Source organism: Parasteatoda tepidariorum, chromosome 8 (assembly GCF_982258835.1).
Source record: "Parasteatoda tepidariorum strain Cologne lab strain chromosome 8, Ptep-v5.0, whole genome shotgun sequence".
Taxonomy (NCBI): Eukaryota; Metazoa; Arthropoda; class Arachnida; order Araneae; family Theridiidae; genus Parasteatoda; species Parasteatoda tepidariorum.
The window spans coordinates 2,435,737-2,461,671 of record NC_141762.1 but is presented as its reverse complement, the minus strand read 5'-3'; the positions used below and the strand labels follow the sequence as shown (position 1 = coordinate 2,461,671).

At 28.7% G+C, this 25,935-nt stretch overlaps 1 protein-coding gene and 1 long non-coding RNA gene across 4 annotated transcripts; both read left to right on the top strand.

Moving 5' to 3' along the window:
* Positions 1-181: 181 nt before the first annotated feature.
* Positions 182-25,031, top strand: LOC107454241 (uncharacterized). 2 transcript variants are annotated; one of them, XM_087149716.1, is made up of 8 exons: positions 182-223; positions 10,224-10,359; positions 10,618-10,706; positions 11,579-11,651; positions 12,946-13,017; positions 18,968-20,586; positions 22,537-22,598; positions 24,882-25,031. In XM_087149716.1, exons 2-8 carry the CDS (start codon positions 10,333-10,335, stop codon positions 24,980-24,982), a joined length of 2,043 nt encoding a protein of 680 aa, XP_087005842.1. In that variant the 5' UTR covers positions 182-223; positions 10,224-10,332; the 3' UTR covers positions 24,983-25,031. The 2 variants fall into 2 exon arrangements, with proteins under 2 accessions (XP_087005842.1, XP_042900672.2); XM_043044738.3 differs by lacking the exon at positions 182-223 and having other exon boundaries at positions 10,180-10,359.
* LOC147805233 (uncharacterized) lies at positions 204-4,394 on the top strand. Of its 2 annotated transcripts, none has more exons than XR_015428604.1 (3): positions 204-597; positions 866-1,071; positions 3,342-4,394. It is a non-coding gene; the product is annotated as an uncharacterized LOC147805233 (long non-coding RNA). The 2 variants fall into 2 exon arrangements; XR_015428605.1 differs by lacking the exon at positions 3,342-4,394 and adding an exon at positions 2,481-2,605 and having other exon boundaries at positions 440-597.
* Positions 25,032-25,935: the final 904 nt, after the last annotated feature.

Sequence of the window (25,935 nt, the reverse complement as noted above, 5' to 3'; positions counted from 1 at the left end):
TATGAGTCATTAAATCAATTCCTTAATAGTAACGAAACCAGATGGAAATTTTCATTGTTTACTTTTGAATACGAGTCAAACTGCCTGTTTTTGTACAGTTAAGGTGCTTTAGCACAGTTAAATATTGAATTAAAAAGCGTCAAGCTGAGCTAATAAAATTTTCCCGTCCGAATTAAGATTCAAAGTGAAAAGAGGCATTTGCCATGTTTGTTTACAAATCGGAGTGTCTATTGCACCGATTATCGGCGCAGTAAAATTCATTTTGCTATCTTACCGATCAAATTTTTAACCAATCATAGAGCGTATCTGTCCACGTGACTCTCCGATTTTTTTTTCAAAAATAATTTAGCTCTGTTTATCGTAGTCAAGGCAGCTACAATTTTTGTAGCATCTTGATTTTCTTCATATGAAGAATAACAAATAGCCATTCATGAATTTGAAAAAGAAAAAAGGACGATCTTCTGGAAGAGAGAAGCGAAAACTTTACAAAATGCTTCAAAGAAACTTAAAAAATTTGATAAGGCTCCGCTGGAATTGAAATACACATGGTGGAAGAATTCATTAAAAAAAATGTACAGATAACAGTCGCCAATCCAAGTAAGTAAATTTTGTATTGTTTAATTAATTTTTAAAATGTGTTATTTAAAATGAATTATTTAAAATGTGTTAATTGATTAGCAACATCGTTCCTGATGTCACCATGTCAATAGTCACTATACACCTTGTAAAGAACAATTTAACACTCTTGTTTTATATGTTCTCTGACCTGCTATCTATTATTTTATATTGTGTCTGCAAGCCCTTATAGAGTTTAGTTTATACATTTTTTATACGTAGTTTGTTTAAAAAAAATTTTATTTTCCAGAACCTTTACTCAAAATTGTCCAGCTGCTGTCTCCAGATAAACAATTTTTGCAGATAAAATCAATGAATGAGGATCATGACCATGTCCTCTCCGAATCTTTGTTCCGTTCTTCGCCTAAAGAAAGCCTGATACCTGTTGAGCACCAAGAGAAAGTTCAAAAATATGTGAATCTCCAAGTATCTATATTTCTGTTCCATTTCATATAGGTAAAAATTTTTCCTACATTTACTCTAATTATCTCCATTTTCTATCATAATATTGTTTGTATAGTTAAGAAATTATTTTGTTACTCAGAGTGATTTACACTGACTTACGTGTGAATATTATAATATCTATTTGAACTTATTGTTGTTGCTCAAACTGTTGTTAATGGAGATTTCTGTATCGTGATCTGCGGTAGAGTAATCGCATCCAGGAAACTTCCGGGCAGTGACCCGCGAGAAACTAAAAGAAATGTCATAGAAAGGGACTGACTCGTAAGGTATAACTTGTAGTTACCCCTAGGCAATTATCTACATATATTTTTTAAAAAATTTGCAAGTTTAAAATCTGTTTGGCACCTTGGCAATTGTAGTTGCTTCGCCAGATCACAATACGAAATATCCCCTGTTTTTTTACCTTGCCATAATGTCAAATGTATATATAAGAGCATAGTAAATTTTCATATGCAGTCCTTGCTTTAAATTTTATGTATCCATAAAATATGGTTAGAAGCAAAGACACATAGAAAATTCAAGTTCTGAATTTGTTTTTGACCAAGTAAAATAAGTTTTGAGGCAAATTTAATGTTTGTGTTCTAAAAATAAATTCAATGAAATACTTGTAAGTAAAGCAAGTACATTGATTTTAGTTATGCAAACTGTTATAACAATATAATTTTTTTAATAATTTAATGCATGACCCTTATAATAGTATTATATTAGTAAACAATTTGTTTCCGATTGAGGAAGAATATATTCGGAGTGTTATTATCATAAATAGTGATTTTGTGCTGACATTTAATATAATTCATATTTCTTTAAATATCTTTATTCACTTTAAATTATGACATAGTATTTTTTATGATAATGATCTTTTTTTTACAAGTTTTACTGTGTAAATATTTTTATTTAAATAGTATTGTAAAAGCTTAAAAATAGAAATAAATCCAAAAAGTTAATATAAAATGCATATAACAAAACTAAAAGGAGTTTAAATAACGCATCATCACCAACTCACTAATACATATACAGTGATACCTCGAGATACGAGTTTAATTCATTCCCTAACCTTGCTCGTATCTCAAAGCAATTTTGCCCATTGAAATGCCATTAATCCGTTCCGTCCCCAAAAATGCTACCCTCAATTGTTTTTGTTGTGTGTTTTTGAATAAGGAAAATGTATTTATAAATGACAAATACTATATAAAAACATAATAAAAGAGAATGTAAAGCAGAAAAAACTGCTTTTATAAAGTGTACATGCATATTTGTATTTTGGTTACTTAAATGCAACTTACACACAACTTAAATGGTACTATATGCTTAATTTTAGTCACTGCTTTTCACTTCACTGGTCTTTGCTTTTTTAGCCAGATTTAAAAACTGTCCAAGGAGGTTTGTTTCTTCCTTTTCAGAATGCTGGAGAAATGAGTTAGGCAAGTCTCATTAAATAGCTCCGATGTACTACCAGTTTCAACTTTTTCAGGGTGTTTCTTTTCCACGAACTGTGAAATTCTCTTCCACATTCCCAAGAATTCTTTTATCTCATTTGTAGAGATAACCTCCTCCACCTCTGGTTCTTCCTCGAATCCAATTTCTTGCAGTACGCCCGAATGCTCACCCATCACCAGGTCCATGGATTTTCTCAGAGGCACAATCTCCTCCTCCGCTGGCACTTCGAGTTCGAATCCTTCAGAGCTACGGACTTAGCCGACAGCACAATTTTCGGCTATAGACTTCGAGGCTCGGCGGGTGAACGGGAGCATTGTCGAGGACGAGAAGGGCTTGCAAGGCCATTCCTCGTATCTCAAATAACTCGTATGTAAGGGCATTCGTATCTCAAGGTACCACTGTATTTGAATCTTTTTTATTGTTAAAGACACAATTTTTAACTCTAACATTATAAAATATAAATGCAACAATAATGTGAAAGTAACAAGTATATTAATCTTGCATTAAAACAATTTCAATTTGGTCAGATTTATTATTTTCCCTTCCTTAGCTTTTCTAACTGCACAATTTAGCAAATGAGATTACAATACACAATTTAGCAATTCTTTCTAAAATTAAAAAATAAATTTCCTTTTTTTTTTTGTTTTGTTTTGCATATTTAAAAAAAAATCACTCATTAAATGGCCCAAAAATGAATTCTATTATTTATGCCGGGTTCCCATCGTCCTTAAAAACTACTTTATTTTTATTTTAGCAATTTTTATCTTCTGCAATGATTTCTTTTATCTAGCTTTTTTTTTTCTTAAAATATTTTATATTTTTAGGTTTAACGACAAAAGTTGTTGGTTTGAAGAGGAAGAAAGGTAATAGGCCCACTCCTTTTACAAGAAAAGCAGTTTTGGAGGGAAAAAAATATGCTTATGAACTGCTTTGTAGATGAAGAGACATTATCGAAGACCATAAATAAAGGCATTTTGAAGAAGAAGCTGCTATAGAATGTGGTATAGAGAAGGTTTCTTCTTGTATGGAATCATGTGTTGAAATTAATGAAGTGAAGCTGTTCTTTACTTCTGATGGGTGGCTATTGGTTAAAAATGTGATTTTACAAAATCGAGAATGATGACATGGGAATGTTATTCATGCAAACAAGATTGCGGTATGGTGATACTATTTTGTGCGACTCTTATTCGCAGTGGTATCACTATTCCTGTGTCGGCCCTCTGCAGCCTCCAGAGCAAAAGTATTGTTCAAAATCTAAACTTTTTAGACTTTTTTTTTTTTTAGCTTATTTTGATTTTCTTCCTGTGAGATATATTTTGAATAGATATTTGTCATGTGTAAGCCAATTTTGAATAAATATTTGTCATGTGTAAGCCAACTTTATATTTTTTTTAATTCTGAAACAAACTTTATTTCTTAATTAGTAATTTTTATTGCCTTTTTTTTAAAAAAAAAAAATATTTGTTTAACCATTGTCAAATTTCAAGTAAATGTCCACATAAAAACTCATCATTTACCTTTCATTATTAATTTCTGATGGACTTCAATGACATAAATTTTCCCACCAAGTTGTTAAATAATTAAGTTTCTAGGTATAGGTGTTACCTATTTTGATAGAATAGTACTTTACTTTCAATAAATTTGCATTCAGTATGTTCCTTTTAACTGTAATTTATGTAGTATATGTTTCTTTCAACTTTGTGATTGCTTGCTTCTAATCCTAATTGTATAAATTTATATTTAGTTTTTTAAATCTGCTACATTTTTGTCCAATAAAAGTTTAGTTTCTTCCTGCATTTGTGTTTGATGAAATTTTGATAATATACAAGGTTTTGTATTTATAGAAATGTTTCGAGAATAAATTTTTAAAAAATCTACTCCTTTCTTTCCTACACTTAATCTTTAAATATTGATTATAAAATTCCTATTTATCAACTTCCTCTGTTTTATGAAGATTTTACTTTGAAAATTATCTTTTATATTTGATTCTTAATTTAAATAAGTGGAACTTAAAAAATTTTAACCTCCACAACATATGTATAATATCAAACATATATAGTACCAAACATGGTATTACTTTGATACAGGCACTGAAAAAATTAAATCGTATTTAATTAATTTTAAATCTTAAATGACAATACAAATAAATCTGAGTTACTTAAGATTCCAGCAGTTTATCTTCACACAATTTTATTTTTTAACTTATTTTTGTGTCTACTCCAGGTTAGTGAAAGGACATTTTATACTATGTCCCAGGTTCAAAAAACAAGTGCTTTAAATTTCTCAAGAAATACTTAAAGGATTATTTTGTAACTTTGAAGATGTTTAGTTTTTTGCGCATCAGATACAGATCTATAGCAATTCAGTTGAAATTTGAGACTTCTACCCGTAAGGCAGAAAAAATTCTAAGTTTATTTACAATAATTCTCTTAAGTGGTAAAGTGACAAATTTTGCTTTCAGTGGTCCAAAAGTAATCGTAACTTGTTTTGTCAATAGGCGGGGCTGATTACGCTCTGGAAAAATCCCGAATTTTTCGCTAACAGTGATCCTAAGATCGAAGGTTCAGACGTTTCAACAAATCATTGATCACAGAAGTTTCTGGAAATCAAATTTTCAAAGGCGAAACTTAAAAACACAGTTTATTTTATTTGTTTGTAAGGGAGAGCCAGATACTTTATAAGCTTATGTTCCTGATAAATATTTATTTTTTATTAGTAAATGGTTATTATAATCATAAACTCAAGAAAAACATACAGTAAAACCTTTTTTTGTGCGTTGGATAGGGACCGCATAAAAGAAATCATACAAAAAAAATTATAAGTTATTACGTATAACAAACAACTTTGTACGATATAGTACCTAAAAAAAAAATTTTATGCGGTGCTTAGGGACCGCATAAAAAAAGTTGGACTTAAAAAAAATACATCAATGATTTATGAGAGAATGCTTTCAATTAAATTAGACCTAAAGAAATTTTAAAAATAATTAATTCTTCATTGTCCATGTACATGGAGAAGTTTTCATATTATGCGTTAAATAGTTTGCTGCTACTCAGGGCCGTCTTAGTGGCAAGCAGAGCCCCCGGGCACAGAGATGTTTTGGCTGTAGCTTGTCATACTGTTAAAAATCGAACAAAAAAACTTCACATACATAAAACAAAGCATTTTTAAGATATGCAATAATTTTAACTTACTTAAACATATTTTTATTACCCCTAAACACTCAATGAAAAGCATTAAAAAAAAGCATTTTTAAACGTGTGGTCCTAAATAAATAATTTAGGATCCCCATATGCATCATTTTTTTAAAAAAATTGAGATTTGAGATACTAACCATCAGTTGCAATCCTCAAATAATAGAATAATTTTGATAAACCAAGAAGCTAATAAAAAATAATTTAATTAGAAAAACTTAAGGGTACAGCAAATAAAAAAAAAATTCTAAAAGTACGAATTATTTCGCCCAACTATTAAAAAATTGGTTATTTAAACATCTTTCACTGCACATCAGACACAATCAGTTTAAAAGTTGCTGTCCCATTGTGCTCTGCAATTCTAAACTCTCTCAATTATTACTTTATTTAACTCATTATAAATACTAAACAGAGTGGATGGCGGTCAAGCACATTTAGAGACATTGACTTAAAGAGTACCGAAAAACTTCATTTTAACGTAAAAAAAATAAATTTCGGTTGACTTTTTAAACTATTCAAATTGTTGGTGTTTACATCATAAACAATCACTATTGATAGAAAAAAATGCTCACTTTTTACACGAGAATATATTTATTTTAAAAATGATGCGGTGTTGTTTATTCATAGTTTTTTTTTAAAATTCAATTTATGAAAAATTAGATTCTCAAGGGCCCCCTGAGTGGTTGAGGCCCCCGGGCACTGCCCGAGTGTGCCCATGCGTAAAGACGGTACTGCTGCTACTCGTCGTAAGCAAAACGCGCATCTTCTGAAATGGTTAACAATAGCTTGAAGATAGGATTTCAATTGATTTGTTTCTTAGTACCATAAAATCGGTGATCAGTTTTATGACGACGGTCGACTGGTCAATTGCTTGTAAACCTCATGAAGTGTAACTTTAAACACCAAATTGTATCTCAAAAATTTCAGAGTGACCCTCGTATGTACGTAACTGACTCTGCCTTATCAAGAGATTGTTTAAAATAAATGAACAGAGCATCGCGAAGTCCAGATACATCGTTGTCAAGGAGAGACCACGTAATCAGAGTTCGTCCACAACATGTATATGTACATTGATAGGAAAAATTAAACTGGCGCTAACGCCGCTAAGATTCATATACCGCATAAAAATAAATCGCACAAAACCAAAATCGCATAAATAAGGACCGCACAGAAACAGGATTTACTGTATTTGTAAATTTTAATTACTTCTCCTGGTCATCATAGGTATGTATAAAATTTTAAATATATTCTAAGTAAACTAAGAAATATTGAAAAAAAAGGAAAAATCTGAAATAGACTAAAATTATGGAAGAAAAAAAACTTAACGCTTTTTTTTTTTTTTTTTTTTTTTTTTTTTGCATCCTGATTGAATTAGGAAGTAATATGACCCTTCATCCATTAGTTACATATGTAGTTTTAGTTTAACACAAAAGAGAAATTCTTGGAAATTGATCATGATCCGATCTAACTGTACAAACAAGTACGCTTTTAAAACATTGCCCCTGTCCCTGAAGCTGATATGCCTTCAACCATCAAGATTAGAAGCAAAGCTATTTTAAACTGAAAATATTTTGCCATAGTAAAAACGAATTGACTATCCTTTAATGGCAGAAAGGGATGTTTGTCCTGAAATGTATCGTAACATACATTCCATTCGTTTTTCAGCCTGGAATGTACAATGCGCAACAAAAGGAAAAAAACAACGTACTGGACCACCCTGAATAACTTTTGATTTGATGATAAGATGTCTAGGACTTGCAAGTCTGCACTAAAATTAGCACATTTGAGGTCACCATGGTGACCTCAAATGTGCTAATTTTAGTACAGACGATATTTTAAGTGCCAAAATTAAATAGAAATCGCACTTTCTTCCAATAAGCATACCATTTCTGACGGATTTGGATTTCTAGACCCCAAAATATACGGGTAGCAGCAGTCCATGAAATATGGCGGTCAAGAAAGTGCTCCAAAGTTTGGACCTCTTAATGTTAATTTTACTTTACGCATTGTGTTACATCAAAATTTTTTAAGCGAATCGAAGAAAATTTTCACACACTTATAAAATTCATTTATCCAAAAATAATTTTTAGTAAACTTTCATTATTTTTTATTATTTTATTCAATTTTGGTAAAAAAAACTTTTGAAAAGTTATCAAGTTTTTTTGCATCAGTTTTTAAATAATATAATTTTGCATGGCAAAATACAAAATTTGAGCGAAATCAGTCGAGCAGTCTCTTAGAAATTGAATTTCAAAAAGGCTAGATATTTAAACTTCGATCTCTCAGGAACTATTCGATCGATTTCGCTCAAATTTTGTCTTGTAAAATTATAATTTTTAAAATGGGTGCAAAGAATTGTATACCTACTTTTAAAAAGTTTTTCAACCATTATTGAATAAAATAATGAAAGTTCACTAAAAATTAATTTTTTGCATAGAATTATCTAATTTGCTTTAAAAGTTCTCGAGATGTAGCGAAATACACAAAATAGTAAGATTTATTACATTAACTTCTCCTGGCTATAAATTGTTGCCGCTTCCACCTATATTTAGGGGGTTCGTAAATCTGTCTGTAGCCTTCCAAAAATGGTATATGTTTATTCAGAGAAAGTACTTTTTTTTTGTCTGACTTCTTCGTAACTTAAAATATCGTCGACTCTTATTAATTAGCATATTTGTGGTCACCCATCTCTTGAACCATTAAGATTGAGCCCTAAGCGTGAAGGTCTCTGATCATTAGATCAAAAGTTATTTAGAGTGCCCTTAAGGATAAATCGAGGTATTTTTCAAAGGTAAAAATGAAATTAATATTTAAATATGTCATTAGGTTGAAAAGGGTTCAAATGAATATCTCAAAATTTACCTCAAATATACCTCCAGAGGTATATGTAACAACCTGAGGTGTTTCATCTTACATTTGAGGAGAGGTAGATATTTACTACTTTAAGGTGTTTCTTTTTCAACCTTAGGTTATTACTTATCAACCTGAAATATAATTCTTTACACCTAGCTATGGAACTATTTGTTCAACAACCTTAGGTGCTTCATTTTAACACTTCAAGTTATTCTGGAGCTGCCTAAAGTGTATTTTTTGACAATTGTAAAGGTAATATTTCATTAACGTGAAGTGTTCGCTGCTCTACTCATTACAGATATATCGAGCCTAAAATAGCTATTTTTAACGCAAGTAAGTAAGAATGTTGGGCCCAAGCATTATAAATGTGAATGCACACTTTAAATATTGCCAATGATTTCCCCATCATTTTAAATTTAAAAACATTAATCTGAAGACAAAATGTTGAGTGTAGATATAGATTCCTAATAAAACACGGTTTCAAAGTATCTGTCTTTGGATGGAGCTCCCACTCTGCATTTTTGGATTATAAAACCAAGTGAGAGGTTTTCTTGGACGATGGGTTGGATTTTGTCATTGGAATCCATCATTCACTAAGAATTTTGGAATTAAATGACTAAGCAAAATTAATTGCTTTTGATTGTTAAATAAGACAAAAATTAAATTTTTTTGCCATTAAATCCTCGTTATTGGATACATAATTTATTGAAAAAAGTTATTTAATCTTCATTTAATTTATAAGTCAACCACCGAAAATAAATTACATAAAATATATTTGATCAATATGAAGTTAATAACATTAATAATTTATAAGGCAAAATGTTTTCTCTCGCAGTCCCAACAATTCTCTACAAAAATAAATAACTATTAATATTAATATATTATGTTCAAATGCTAGATGTATTATAAAAAGCTGTATCGCAAAACATATTTTCATATATTTTAATGGTATACCATTAATTCCTCTGTCACTTTATGTAGTGTATTATTATTATTATAAAAACAGTTGAATTTAAATTATAATTATGAAATATTATTATTAAAAAATATTTTTCAACCAGACAATTAAGTTTAATATAATTTATTTAAATAACCGTAATCGCTACCGCCCCTAAAACTGTCTCAAAAAATTTATAAATTAAAAGAAAAATAATAATTTCGAAAATTTTGGTACCCTTTGAAATAAATGATAAATAAAAAATAGATATACTTCACCAGAAAAAAAGTAGGAAAAGACACCTTTATTTGCACTTTAATAAAAACTTTATTTAAATTATTAATTATATATTTCGACTAATTTATATTTTATAAAATATAAATTAGTCGAAAGAAACAATTAATATATTTAAATAAATCCAATATAATGTTAATAAATAATTTAGTTTTCAAAAATTCTATGAAAAATTTTATACGCTTTAAGGAAAAAAGAAATAATGTTCTTTTATTTTTAAATTTTTTGTTGTTGGTGAAACAATGATAACCCATCAAACAAATGACAACCCATTACCAATTTCACATACACAGGTAGAAAAGCATAACTTATAGCTATTGTACCGATGAATTAGTTTCTGTAAAGTGGCGCTGTTTTCAATGTCGGCGCGATAGCTCTGAGGCTATCTTACCGATAGTCGGTGTAATAGACACTGCCTTTACAAATAGCTTTGCATGCTTTTGCTGCTAATCTTTCTTTTTTTATATTATAATTTGTATATTTAATTGTTAGAGTTTTATTTAAAAGATTTATTTCAAATATTTTTTAAAGCAAGCTATGGATAAAATAAAAGTCAACAATCAGGTTACTTATTTATTTTCTAAATTTTGTTTTCAATATAGATGAGTTAGACCTCATTTAAAATTTTTATCTGTTTTATTTATTTGAAATAAAATAATATTGAATTAAGAATAATGTTATCATTATAAACACTTGGGATATTTTTTATTGTCTTACAAATTTTGTTTTCGATATCGATGAGTTTGAAATGAACGGAAATTTTACTTATGTCTTATATGAAGTTAATAATGTATTTATTTTAAATGATAAATGTTATTTTAGGTGGTTCAAATGCGGAAACATGTCAAACGTGCCAAATTGTTTGCTATCAATAAGTTCACCAAACAACTCAAGCAGTTGCAAAACAAAAAGTAAGATTAAGCTACTGATCTTTATTTCTTAATTGCATGTTATAAAAGTATATATTAAAAAATAAAGTGATTTTTCTGTTATAGTGCGAACAAATGTGGAATACTTATACAGACTACCTTTTTCTTTTTTTTTTAAATGTGTGCAATTAGTTTTACAAAAGATTCTGGTCTTAAATTAAGAAGAAAAATAAAATCTATGTTTTTTTTTTTTAATTTTTTTGTAATTAAACCCAAGGAAAAAAAATTGCTTTTTTGACCATTTATCCTTTTCTACTTCTCCCCAAGAAATATTGGGTTTATTTCTCGTTGATTCTAATCACTACATTTATCAGATTAGCTTTTCAAAATTTAATTATTATTTATAACACCTTTGAAATGGCAGCATAAACTGGATATTTAGTATACATTTTTATTTAAAAAAGTCATGCCAAAAATCTATAATAAAAAGAAAACATTCTAAGTCCTTCGTCAATTATTTTTATTTATTTTATCATTAATTTCATATTTAATTTGAAACTGTTAAGGCTAAACTTGAAACTTTTATCTCTTTCAATCTTGCTATATATTTGAACTACATAATGTGCAAAGAGATATAGAAAAGTTAGAGAAAACAGTATCTGTTGCAGTTCCATACCATAATTGCCATGTCAGCACTTGAAAACCTGAATAATAAGAAACAGTGTAGGTACATTGGTAAATGAAACAGTTAAATAATGTTCTCTTATGTCTGTAACATTATGCGTTTGGGTATAACATTGAGAATTTTTTTTTTTTTTTAAATAAAGAAAAATTATAAATGTTCCTTTTAATCTCACATTTAAAAAAAAAATATGTATGCCTATATATTTATATGTGTCAACATATCATTTCAGAGGCAATGATAGCCAAGCTGAAAAAAATCAAAGAAAAGTTGAGAGGCTTTTAGAAAAAATTAAAATACTTAAGGTGTGTATATTTTTTATGGAGTTTAATTTTCTGTTTTTATTCATAAAATAAGGTTTAGTATTAATATACCAATATACCAGACATTTTTTATCAGCAACATTTGTTGATGTTGTCAGCTATTACTTAAAGGTATAAAAATTCGTACAACCTTGTAAACTATGTGCATTTAAGTAACAAAGTCCAAAATTTTAACAGAATCAGGTCAATGATTTTCAAGTCAAATCAATTTTGATTTTCAATTAAAAAAAAATTTCCAAATGTGTCTGTTTGAAGTTGTATTGACTGAGTTTGTTTGAGTTGTATGTTTTATAATTTGAGATCACATTCTTTAAAATGATCTCAAAATCTGTGTGTCTGCAACATAAAGTTTTTTGACCAAAAACTTAAAAATATATATTTTGAATGGACTGATCTGTGGGTAAAAAATTTTTATAATTATGTTACAAATTTTAAAAAAAAAATGACCATTTGCAATTGTAATAATTAAATTTGATCAAATTTTATGTTTTGCCATTTTAAATTACATATTTTAAAATGATCCAGAAATATGTATGTCTGCAACAGTAAGTTTCGTGTTCAGTAGATCAAAAAAATTTTTAATCGAATTATCATGGGGTGAACTATTTTTGTTATTGTATGCAAAATTTTTAAATTTACTAAAATGGCTTGAAAAATACAATAAGTAAAATTAACATTATTGAGCCTAAACTTAGGACAACTTTCCTAAATTAACTATTCAGACCATATTTTCAAGGTTACGATTTTCCATCTTATTTTTAGGGTCAGGGTTCCACATCTGTCAAAATAGCTATTTATTTAGAAAAAGTATGTTTTTTACATGAATTCATAATTTAAAATATCGTGTGCTCTAATTAATTAGCATATTTGAATTCACCCCTTTGAGCCATTAACATCGGCTCTTAGTTCATGAAAATCTGATTTTCAGAACAAAAATTATTCAAAATCATACTTCATATTTTAACATATAGTCAAGATTAATTAACTAGGCTATTTAAAGTCTCTCTTTTGAACAATTAAGATTGCATCTAACTGTGTGAAAATCTGACTGAATAGTTGAAATGTTATTTAAGTAAATGTTACTTAATCTATATAAATATTATATGTAAAATTTATCTTTTATTTTATTTCTGTGTGTGTTACAAAATGCCAGTATTGTAACAAAATGCTGTTAGAAGCAATGTATATATATATATATATATTTGTCTCATTTAGTTGTAATTTTATTTAATTTTTTATGAAATTATTTATTTATTTTTGATTATTATTCTTGTAGAAAATGCTGCCTGATTTTGTGAGCAAAAAAGCATTATCAAAAGCACAAAATTGGAATACTCTTTTAACCCAGGTAATGAGCATTGAATTTGTCTGTGTTATTTCAATTTTCAGAAAAAGTTTTATGATCACAAACAAGAACATTATATTCTTTTTCAATAGGTATTATTAAATAAAGCCGGGTGGAGCTGTTCAGCCATAAAAGAATCTTTTGCACTTTTGAAATTTCGACTTTTTCTGCTGTAACTTCACTTAATATATTTCACTTAAAATAGGGGTGCACAATAGGGCTGGGCAATGTCAGAATTTCGATATTGTGGTATATTGTGAGCTTCATATCACGATATTATGATATACTGCGGTAATTAAATTGTTATGTATATTATAAATGCTAAGACTATTTTGCAATTAAAAATTAATGTGTTTAAAGAGCATCATTTAAAAAAAATGGGGTACTTATCCTATATTAGCTCGCAGCATAATTATCCCATGGAATCAACTAATTATAAAGCATCATTATTTTAAAACAGAAAAATTTTATTAATATAAACATCAATTACTAATATAAACATCAACACAATTATAAACATCAAAACAGTTATAAACATCAACACAATTATAAACATCAACAATTATAAATATCAACACAATTATAAACATCACAAGGAGATCCGACAATCTCGGATATTTTTAAAATCAGAAGCACGCTATTCTCAAAATGAAACCAAAATCAGTAACTAAGTATACCATGGAGGGTTGATATAACGCGCGGGTGTTTGAAATCCGATATCGCCAATACCACGGATATGACGCATGCGCTTTAAAGTCAAATGATACCACAATATATTGTAGGAGAAATTTCTAGCTGCCGAGAGGAGGTACCGAAAATATTACGCGCAAGCCTTTGAGTTCTTCACCCCTAAATCAATCACGTGCCATACCAATACCTCCTAGATACCATACCATACCGCCACTTCCTCGCCGCCGGTCGGCCGAAGATATTGGCTAGCGGTGAGTACCGAGAGGTGCAGGCATACCGAAGTTCAATAACTCGGTATTACCGAAGAATATACTTCCGAATATCATTACTGCGGTATCAAAGAAATACCGGTAAATGATGGTATTACGGTATATTGCCCAGGCCTAGTGCACAACCTTTTTGAGTGAAGGGCCACTTGCACAGCAGGTAGATTAACAAAGCAGTCATGTTAGCAGCAAATATGATAATTTTTATCTAAACATTAGTGTTCTAAGCACTAAATATTTTATCAGTAAACTTAATAACATATTGCAGAAAATTAAATGCTTTTAATTATTTAAATTTATTTAAAACTAAAAAAACTTATACTTTTTTAAAAAACACAATTTTTTTTCCCCCAATAATTAATTTATTAAATATATATTAATATATTAATTTATACATATGTCTTGGGAGTGGATATAAATTCTAACCAAAAAAAAAAGCTTACAGAATGAAAGTGCCAAAAACATATGCATTCTGGAGTAATATAAATTTGAATTGAATATTTTAATTTAAGAAAATTTATTATGTTTAATCAAAAACTAAATTAAAAGAATTCTTTTTTGTTGTGTTCAGAAGTTCCCACAAGCCACATATCAACAGTCGGTGGGCCACAGGTTGTGCACCCCTAACTTAAAACATTTTAAATACAATTTAGGCAATTTTTAAAAAAAATTGTGAATAGTGTAATGTGATTGTGAAAAATGGACCTAGATTAGTTATTTTTTGCAGCCAAAAAAAATTTTTTTAGTATACAATTTTAATGTAAGCCAATCTAATTTCCAGATCCTGTGTTTTCTTCTTTATTTTTAGTATTTCTTCAGCTTATATTCAAATTTTAAATTACTATTCTTTTTCAAAAAAAAAAAATAATAAATTATAATAATACTAATAATGCTTTTCAAATAACTTCTAAATTATAAATAACTTAAAGTACCTAAAATTTAGTGATTTGTTTCATTATAAATTTTAAAATTAAAATATAGTGAAAAAATTCAATATATTTTCTTCAAGCAATTTTTAATTTCAAGAAAACTGTGTTTTTTCTCTGGTTTGAAACAGAATCTTGTTTTCTAATTTTAGTTCAATACTTAATTTTAAAAACAATTTAAGTTTAGAAAGTTCTGCTGTTATATGTAAATATAAGAATTTTTGTATACATTAAAATTGAGAAAGATTGTCTAAATGGCAATGTATGTCTGATCAGCTCTATTTGCTTAAAAGTAGCATATCTTTAATTGAGTATAATATTCTAATTATATAAATTGAAGTAACATTTCTCTTGAAAATCCAGTTTTAGCTCAATGTGTGTCACATTAACGCTTTGACCACTTTATCCCTTCTAAATTATTTTAAAACATTATTTATAATACTTAAGCTTTAATTGCTTATGAACAGTAGTTGTGTATGAAGTTATTTAAATAGTTATTGTGATAAAACTACTTAGTAGCAAAATAAGTTTGGCCCTTATTGGACGAATATTCATGAATCTTGGCTCAATAAGGGCCATTATTTTTCCGATATTGAAACTGTATTGAATTGTCCGATTCACCCGATATGTCACTTTACGAACAATATCAGTCCGATAAAAAATTGTCAGATGCATCCGATATTTTATATCCATTATTTAGCCAAAATAGGTTTTATGTTGATCAATGTGGGCCCTATATGGTCATTCTCGGAACAGTATTACAAAATATTGACGTCCCAATATTCGTTTTCTGGTGTATGTTCTTATAGGACCCATCTTCTTCTTATTCAGGAGCGCAACAGCCCTTTGCAGGCCTTGGCTGCCTCAACAGCACGCCTTCTTCAGCTCCCTCTGTCCATGGCAACTCCCCTCCAGTTCTTAAGTTTTAGGACTTTGAGGTCATTTTCGGTGTCGTTGATCCATCGAGTAGATGGTCTATCTCTAGAGCGGGACCCCTGAGGGTTCTTGAAGGTGGCAATTTTTACAGGGCTATCTTCAGAGCCTCTCCAGATATGGCTGAGCCATCTTAGTCGGTTGCTTCGGATTATCTGCATAATTTGAGGATGTTTATAGAGCCCATAAAGTTCAAAGTTGTACCGTGTTCGCCAACATCCCCCCTCTGGTACGGCACCAAAGATAGTTCTAAGTATCTTTCTTTCAAACATTTCTATCGGGCGTTGGACGTCAAGGTTTGAAGTACAGGTTTTGTTTCCGTATAGCAAGACAGGCAGAATGAGTGTCTTATATAATTTTAGTTTTGTTTTTCGGCTAATAAAATTCGATCTTAGTTGACTTTTTAGTCCAAAAAAACATTTGTTGGCCATATTGATTCTATTGTCAATTTCAGATTTCAGTTTGTTTTGGTCATTGATAATTGTACCAAGATACTTAAATTCTTTAACCTTTTCAAAGGAATGTTCGTTTATCTGCAAAGGTTCACTATAGTTTACAGTTGAGCTTGAAAACTCCATGAATTTGGTCTTGTCTTCGTTAATGGAAAGGCCCAAATTTATAGCAGAGGCCTCAAGGGCTTGAAAGGCATCTTTAACAGCCTGTTCTGATCTTCCTATTATATCGATGTCGTCCGCATAAGCGAGGATTTGAAGAGATCTGTTCCAAATCTCCTCCTCGGTTTAATCCGCTATCCCGAATGCATTTCTCCAATGCCAGGTTAAAAAGCAGACAAGCAATTATAGGACATGTTGTGCCAAATTTGAGCCCAACTGGGGCCAAGGTAAAATTATTGCTAGGGTAAATGTATAGGAAAAAGTTATATGTTGTGCTACAATCTAAGAATAGAGAACAAACAGAAACATTTTTCCTTGCTAAAATGTTTACGATTTATATACAGGGTGCCTAGCATTTTTAAAACATGCTTATTTTTAATCCTCCTTTTTTAAAAGCTCTTAAAGGTGCTTATTTTGTAGGGTATTTGTAAGAAGTGCTTAATTTTCTTTGCTTGAAACTTTTTAAATTTTCAAGGCATTCAAATTTAATTTTTTTCATTAGTTACCCAATATGACTCCCTGTAAAATTATGGGAAGTTTTGCTCAAACAAATTTCTGCGCTTGCACAGTATGAAAAGATTATTTTAAATGTTCAGCTGCTGCTCAATTTTTTGCAAATTTTTTCAAGCTAAGTTTAAAAATACTATTTTTGTTACATTAAAAATTACATTAAATATTTTGTTTAATTTTATTGAATAGTTTCGCAGTTATAGTACCTATAAAAAAAATGTGAGGCAAAAAAATTTATTTTTTATAAAAATGTGGGCATTTCTACAAATATTTAAGATCAGCTTACAATGTTGGCCCCTGGTAGGGACCTTCAAAAATCTGGGCCCCAATAGCCCACTTTAATCCAGCCCTAATTTTGTGAAGGAATCATTTTCACAGTATAGTAGTTTTTATAGAATCCATTATTAGACCTGAATTTCAACTCAATAGACCCTTGGAAGCTAATTAAGAAATGATAAATTTAAAAAAAAAGGAGTGTTAAATTTGAAATAATTAGGGAGGGATTTTATTAGTCTTAACTTGTAATTGAAGATACTGTTTGTAAAATGGTTTGATTTAAAAGGATTATTTACAAAACTTGTTGATTTGCTGTCAAGATTTACTTACCTAGAGATTTAATTTTTTTTTAAATTTAATGCTTTATTTTTTGTAGAAATGTTTTTCTTTATTCAATCATTTACTTTTATAATGCTGAGACAAATGTTTTCTAAATTATTTTGATATCTGTTTTTTTTTTTTTTTTTTTTTTTTTTTTTTTTTATAAGGCCATTAAACAAACTAATTATAATTTAGCTTTGTTTAAAAACTGTTGAGTGACAATTCAAAAACATTCAAGCTTTCATATTTAAGGATATGTTGTACAGCTTTAAGTCTATAACATTAATTTGCATTTAAAGCTTTTTCTTTTTTTCTCCAAGAAAAACCAAGCAACAGCTTGTGCTCCTGAAACTCAAAATAAAATGTTAATTGCATAATTGTGGTTAGATTTTTTTAAAGGAACAAATAGTTGAAACATTGTTGAATCTTTAAAAAATTCAACATAATTAGCAGTTTTTCACACACTTATTATTAATGAATAATTTTCAAATTTTGCATATTTCCATAAGCTCAGACAATATTGAAGTCACTTTTCAAATAATAAATATTAATGTGCAAACACTTAAAGAAAAAAAAATTAATAAATAAATAAAAATAAGAAACTACAGATTTTCTCTTCGTATTAAAATTCAACTCTATTTTCACTTTCTATATAGTGGGTACTAGCGAAATTTCTAACCTTTAAAAAATAGTTACCAACAACTGTTATGATACTAGAATGTTATTTATTTATTATTTCATTTGTTGAAAGATCCTTTAAAAAAGTATTCAATAAGGAAAATAATAAAATGCATTGCTCTGTCTAAGTTAAAGCTTATTTTAACAAATTTATTTATTTTGTTCTTCCACTAAACTTAACAATTCAATCGGGGACTTTAAAATTTAAAGGGAACAGTTGTTCTGGGTTCAACTAAAATCCAACTCGGACAATCGTGAAATTATTATGAGTAGATCAGTAATGGATCACCATCAATCAAGTGTAAAATTTATCGTACTCTGACTTGTGTTTCTGCTACAAAAATGGCATCATTTACAGCTGTGAAAATCACACTTTTTCTGTTAATTTTTCATTCAATTTCATTTTGATAATTTTTTTTTTAATTTTATAATCTAATTTTGGTAAATATGTAACTTTTAAACTATTTATTGAAACATACTGATAAATTTCAATTTTAATAAACTTTCATTTTTTTAATGATTTTATTTTTTTGTAGAGGTATAGAAGTTTAAACATTTTATTTGTTTGCTATAATTTACTTCATAATTTTTTTTTTTTTAAATCAAGAAGGAATCTTAACAATGAAAATTTCTATGGGCTAATAAAATCTTTCAGTGACTGGTTCTTCAGATCATTGACTAAGTTTTAGTTTAATAAAAATATGTTATTATTATTTATTTTTTTTTTTTTATTGTACAGAAAAATATCCCTCTGGAAGATCAGTGTCTGGCCTTATTAGCTAATGACAGTGAGATTCAAAAAGAAGTTGAAAAGTTTCATGCTAAAGAGTGTCATTTAGTGGAGAAAATTCCAACTCTTCTTTTGGAATGGGAAATAAAGAGTCAAATGCCCAAATCTCCCGACAAGAAAAAGAAGGCGTCTGACATAAAGAGACAGAAGTTGGAAAAAATTGCAAAGAAGAAAAAGAGCAACTTTAAAGGCGCTACTTTCCCAAACAATGTCGCAGTAGACAAAAGTCTTAGCTCACCAAATCTTAAGAAGAGAAAGTTTTCACAAAATTCTAATGTAGAAGATATGGACGCAAATGAAAAAAACCCAAACGAAAATCCAGAACTTATGGAATATGGTACCAATGATAAGGATCAGCTGAACTCAGAATCGTCGAATAATGCCAGTGGCAGTGACGAAGGGATGGAAGAATTTTTCACAAAATCTGCTGAAAGCAAAAAAAACTTAGTGTCTAAAAAGCAAACAATTAATAAGAACACATGTCACAAAAGTGCTAAGACATCAGATCCTAAAGGAATGCCTTCAGAAAATTCTAATGTAATAGAAAGTGATGTGGATGAAGAAAATGAGGATGAAATCTCTGATTTAATGGAAGACGATTTAAAGGATGATGATCAGTTTAATTCAGAATCATCTAATAATTCTAGTGTTGGTGATTCAGAAGAATTTTTTGAAAATGCTGCCAAAAGTAAAAAACACTCTGCATCTAAAAAGACAATAAGTAAGAACTGTGCACGTAATGAAACTAAAGATTCCCCAAGTAATGTTAAATCTTCAAATGAAGAAGAGAGTAGAGATTCATGCAAGAATAATATTAAAGATAGTATTTCTTCTAAAGTAGAATCAACTGAAGGCTCAGCCACCAACACCCAACCTTCAATATTTGAAAGACTGGCTGCACTCGCTAATAGAGATGCCAGAAAACTGAAGCCTAAAAATAAATCAAATACTCGGAATACAAAAGCTATCAAAGTTCTTGACTTAAATGAACTGCAAGATTCTGAGCTAATTCCTGTTCAAAGTTCTCCCACCCATTCTGAAGAGCTTGACACTCCGCAAACTGCTGTGCCAAAAAAGGATTCATTTTTTCTGAATGGAGACGAGGAGGTTGAGAGTAGTGATGATGATAAATCAAATACAAACAATTATAGGCACTCCCAAACTAAACGTAAATTCTCCGATTTCGATAAAAGTGCGAGAGGTGGCGAATTTAAGAGAAATAATATTACTGATAAGCCTCGTAAATCTTTCAACAGTTTTAAAGATAAAGATTTTAGTGGAAATGAAAATCGATTTCAAAATAAAAAAAGGAAAGATTTTAATAGAAATGAAAATAGATTTCAAAATAAGGGAGAAGATTTTAATAGAAATGAAAATAGATTTCAAGGTAAAGGAAAAGATTTTAATCGAAATGAAAATAGATTTCAAAATAAAAGAGAAGAACGTTTTAATCGCAAAGAAAAGAGATTTCAGAAAAATATAAAAGGGGATTTCCAGCTGAAAAATATCAAAAAATTTGATAACAAATCTAGAAGAAATCCTCAAGATGACTCATTCAATCATGGAAGGTTAGTAATCTTTTATACCTTTTATTTAATGTATTTTTCAGACCATTTGTAGTCATTTAATTATTATTAATTTTATTTATTTTTTGTTATCACACAGCCTATAATTCTAGTGGATTCCTTATTAGACTAATGGAATTTGCCTTATTCTCTTGGTTTTAGTATATCATTACTAAAATTAAGAAAGCAACTAACCTAAAATAAAGAAATCATCATGCCTAAAATTAAGAACGCAACTGATTTTTTTTATTATTTTTATGAAATCAATGTTTTACTCAACTTAAGATTTTAAAAATATTTTTTATACTAAATATTTTTTTTTTTTTTTGCTTCTTCTGTAAGAATTTTTCAAAAAAGTTAAAATAACAAAAACAATTAGGGTAATTCACGATCAATCTGTTTCTGGGGTAAATAATGATCACCTAAGTTTTATTTTAAAAAAATAATTTTTTTCTAAATTTGAGACATGGACAAGAATGCTTGTACACTTTACTAAGGTATAACTACATTTACTTAATAGTTTCTTGTTTAATCTAACAAAATAAGTATCTTTAAACTGCTTTCTGTATTTTCCATTTCAAAGATGGGTTTCAAAAAGTGCACATTTCTGCAAAGATCTCCCTCCTTCTCTTAATAATAAATATTTTGAGTTACTTTTTTTTTCTTTGATATGAAAATAATGTAAGCTCATGTTTAATTGTTTCACATCTACTGTAAACATTATAATTGATTATAGGAAATTATATCAAATGTTGCCCCCTACAGATGGGGTAATTATTGATCACTGCGGTAATTCCTGATCATTGCCATTTCTTTTCATAAATAGTATTGAAATAAGCTAATAAATAGCTAATTGTCTTTTCTTAAGTAACAGTTCATATTTTTCTAGTGGAACGACTATAAAATATATTTTAACTCAATTTAATCACAAAATTTGTTTTTAACCGTATGCTAGACAAATGTGTTCTGATTTGTCTTACTTTGCTTCTATCTTAATTTTATGTGTGTACATTGTTAGAATAATTTTTAAGTTTATAAATTAGCCTAATATAAATATGGTGAGAAATTATAAGCCTAAAAAGGATACAAAGATTCTAGAAAGCAAAATTAGTTCTAGTAATTAAAATTTCTTTTAATGATTGAAAATGAAAATTTCAGTGCGAGAGCTGCTGCCAGAGCTGTTGACATACCTTACTTAACTTTACACTCTCCCTTAATGAAGTTACAAAATCCAGCAAAAGTAACCCATGTGGGAATTCTTTCTTATATTCCAGCAGAACATGAGAATGAATTGGCCGCTTGCCTAAAATGTATAGCACGATACTAAGATTTTTGGAAAATTTAAAGTGCTAACCTTTATTTTTGCTTTTTAAATAAATTGTTTTATTAGCTGCTTAAACATATATTTTTGGTTTATTTGTTTGATCTTGATGTCTTATTTTTGTTAATCACCACTGTATAATTATTTTTAAACAGCCCCTTTATGATTAAAACTGGTGATCAGTAATTACCCCAGAAGTGATCAGGAATTACCTCAGAAAAGATCAAGAGAAGAGGTAATTCCTGATCACTAAAAATTTAAAATATTTTAAATTCTAATTAGATTTTCAAACAAAACAAGGTAGCCTAGGACTCATCTCATATAGCCTCAAACTTCCAGTAAATATTATAATTCTATCTTGAATAGTTTTCTTACAAAATAGATGTTTGCATTTTTTGATCAGGAATTACCCCAGGTCACCCTAGTTCATGTTTTTTTTTTTTTTTTTTAACTAAAAGAATATAATTGAAAGTGTTTACTATTTTACGTAAAAACTTAGTTAAAGATAAATCATTTTGGTCTTTATTCAACCTAGCATTTTCACAGCATTATTATAAAAGTTTTTTTTTTTTTTTTTTTTACTATTTTCAATTATTTAAAATTTTAACTGTCAAAATGTTTTTGTTTTACAGAGAGAATAAGAATAGCACAATGAGTAATAGTTTTCAATCAAAGAAACAATCAAATGAAAAAGGTAAGCATCATAATAAAACTTTCAATTTTCTATTAACCATCAAATTTAAAAACTTAATTTTTAAGACTTAAAGTTTGCAAACCAGGTTTCTTTACCCAGGTATCCAGGCATTCTTTTTACCAGGTTTGCAAACATGTTAAAGTTCACTCTTAAGTGTAGAATATTGGCTTGTTCTGTCAAATCTCACTATATATAAAAATTTAATAATGTTGTCATTGTTGTTCAGTTTTCCATTATTGTCAATGCATTTTTATTGGTTGGAAAATCACAGGGTAGGATCCAGTTTTCTCACATTCATTTTAATATTGATTTGGTTGTCATCAGCAAATTGATATTAGTCATAAAGTTATTGTTTGCCTTTAAGTAATTTTGTTTCCCTAATTTAAAGGTTAAAATTATCTGTACTGCTATTAAGCTTTTGATTTTGTTTAATTTCTAAATTAAGAATTTAGGAGGATCGTTTTTATTATTATTATTATTATTAGAATAATGCATAGGGTATCCGCACTCCTGGAAAGTCATGAATTTCGGTATTGAACAAAATTTTTCATGGATTTAACTATTTTTTTTTTAAAAAAATCGTGAAGAGTCATGGATTTAGGTTACCGAAAAATCTAGTTTTTGAAATGGAATTCACCTCCTCCTCCAATTTTATGGTGTTCGGAATATCTGAATTTGTAATAAAATCCCCACTCACAGTCATATTTGATTAAAATATAAAATGTTTTTATCGTGTTCTTTAAAAATTATGGTGTTCTTTCAAAAAATGAGAAAAAACATAATTTCTAGAGCTAATTATCTTTTAAGCTTCTGTGATTTCAGAATTTTTGATATTTTTTATTTTATCAATTTAAAATTTTAGCTGAAGCAAGCCAGTCATTGGCGAATTTTTTTATTCCGAAATGAGAACAGGAAAATCAGGAGTGTTTCTTTCCTTTCCGATGAATAAGAAAAGTATCTTTAGAATGTAATTCTGTAGGAAAAAAGAAGAAAGAAAATTATTTGCTTTTGTATTTTTTTCAGCTATTTTATTGCTTTAACTCTTTCTTTACTCTGTTTCTTAAATTTAAAATCTATGAAGATGCAGAGTATAACAATTTTGGTAATACCTATCATTTCAGTGAATGTTATTATAATGCTTTTTAAATTGTTGTGTTTTTGTCGTAGAAAATAGTAACTTCGTTAAGTCATGAATTTGAAGATCTAAAATGTAGCAGATACACTGAATGCAATTCTACGTTACATTTTAAAATAAAGTAATTTAAATTGGTGTCTGATTTTATGAACTGTTTTACAATTATTATTATTTTGGTGCGAATTACCTAATAATACTTTGCACATAAGAGATTCGTTCAATGATTTTGATCGTAACTTTCAGCTTCGCGCAAAGCGATGAATGCGAAAATTGTATTTAAAATACATCGGCTCGTTTGGTAAGCAAAATTATTAAATTACAGTTGCGAACTCAACTAATTTGTTATAATAATATACTTTTCATTTTAAATGTTATAAAATGATTTATGTCCATTAATAAATTTTAGAAATATCATAAGGGAAATATTTTGACGTGGGAAATGGAGGCACAAGTGTTCTTTTCAGAACATATATTTTTAGTTGAATAATGTCAACTGTTCTGTGCTAAGAAACAGCGATTATTGCAATCATCGGGGTTGGTGAGCATCAGCAAACAGGGGGCTTAGCCCCCTAGGCTTCAAATAGAAGTAATTTTCAGTAAGAAAAGTTAAGAATCGTTTGAATGAATTGCTTTGTAAGAATCGTTTGATGTTGTTACTCATTCTTAAGATAAATTATCTTGCTGAAAAAATCGCTCTCTCTTCAACCATCTTGTTATGGATTTGTGTTAGTATTTCTTAAGAGTACAATTATGTTAAACTTAAATGTTATTGTGAATTCGTTATGTTATGTTAATCTAATAAGCTCAGCATAATTGTGATTTTGCACTCTTTGTTATTGGTTTGTGTTAGTTATTGGTATAATCTTTTAAGCTCAACATTGTTGTTTCTTCAAAGAATAGCTGTTGGGTGATCATAAAATATTAAGTTTGTAGGCTTATTACTGGAAAACTACTGAAGAAAATGTTATGAAATTTTGTAGTTATTCATATGAACCAATTTTTATTTTGCAACTAAAAATTTTCACACTATGTGTGACATTTTTAATTTATATATAATAAATATAAGTTTTTTAGAGAAAATAAAAATTTGTAAAAGTCTGGTTTATGTTTTCGATAAATTTATTTTCATTCTGTTGTTTTTCTTACAGGTGAGAAAAATGTTAATCTGCATCCATCGTGGGAAGCAAAAAATAAATTGAAAGAAGCTGCAAAAAGTGGATTTAAAGGAAAGAGAATTGTATTTGATTAGTGATTTAAATTTTGTTTTTGGTGTAAATAAATTCTCATATAGATTGTTATCAGTAGTTTTGTTCTCTAAAAATTAATAAAAATCCCTCATCATATATATGGGTCATTCTCACAAAAACAGTCATTTTCATGTCCCCAGTATATTTTATGTTTGTTTTACAGCTTACGAAGAAAAAAAATTCAGGGAAAGTGTCCTTCAGAATGCAAGCTAACAAGAGAATAAAAATAAAATTATCAATTTTTATTTTTTATTTATTTTAGGTAATTAAAATATACCAATATGTCATTCCCTCACTTGTCCCCACTGCTGATTTAAAAAAAGAAAAAAATTGTTTCTGAAATACAAAAATTTTTTTTACAAATTCGTGTTTTTTACTTCAGAATACTGAAATATAGAATTCAGAGAATGAATTTTAAATTGAATTTCTGATAAAAATATTAACACAGCACTATTTTAAACTTTGTCCCCAGTGTTTCGCGTCATTCCCTCACAACAATGTTCTTATCACCTGCAATCTTCTTAGAATAAAAATATTTTAATAAAAACTTCAGAAGTTAACAACTGGCATCATAGAACAAAATTGCAGTATGTTTCCATCTTCAACTTAAAGAAGCTTTGCTGTGGAATAAATTTTGATGAATCAAACCAGGTAAAATTTTTTACATTTGTCATTCCCTCATGTCATTTTTTAGAGTAAAATAAAATACAACTTCATCGAGAAAGTGGATAATTATATGCTGCTTTCTTGTATGAATATAATTGTATGTGATTGACTTCAGAAATTCATTAGGCCTAACTGTTATTTTTAAATTTTATTGAATTCGTCATTCCCTCACTTGTGTATAAAGTGAGGGAATGACGCTGAAGTGAGGGAATGATTCAAGATGAGTATATTATTAAATTTTTTTTTGTTCAATCGTGCCAGCCAATTTTATTTCCCAAGCCTGTAAAAA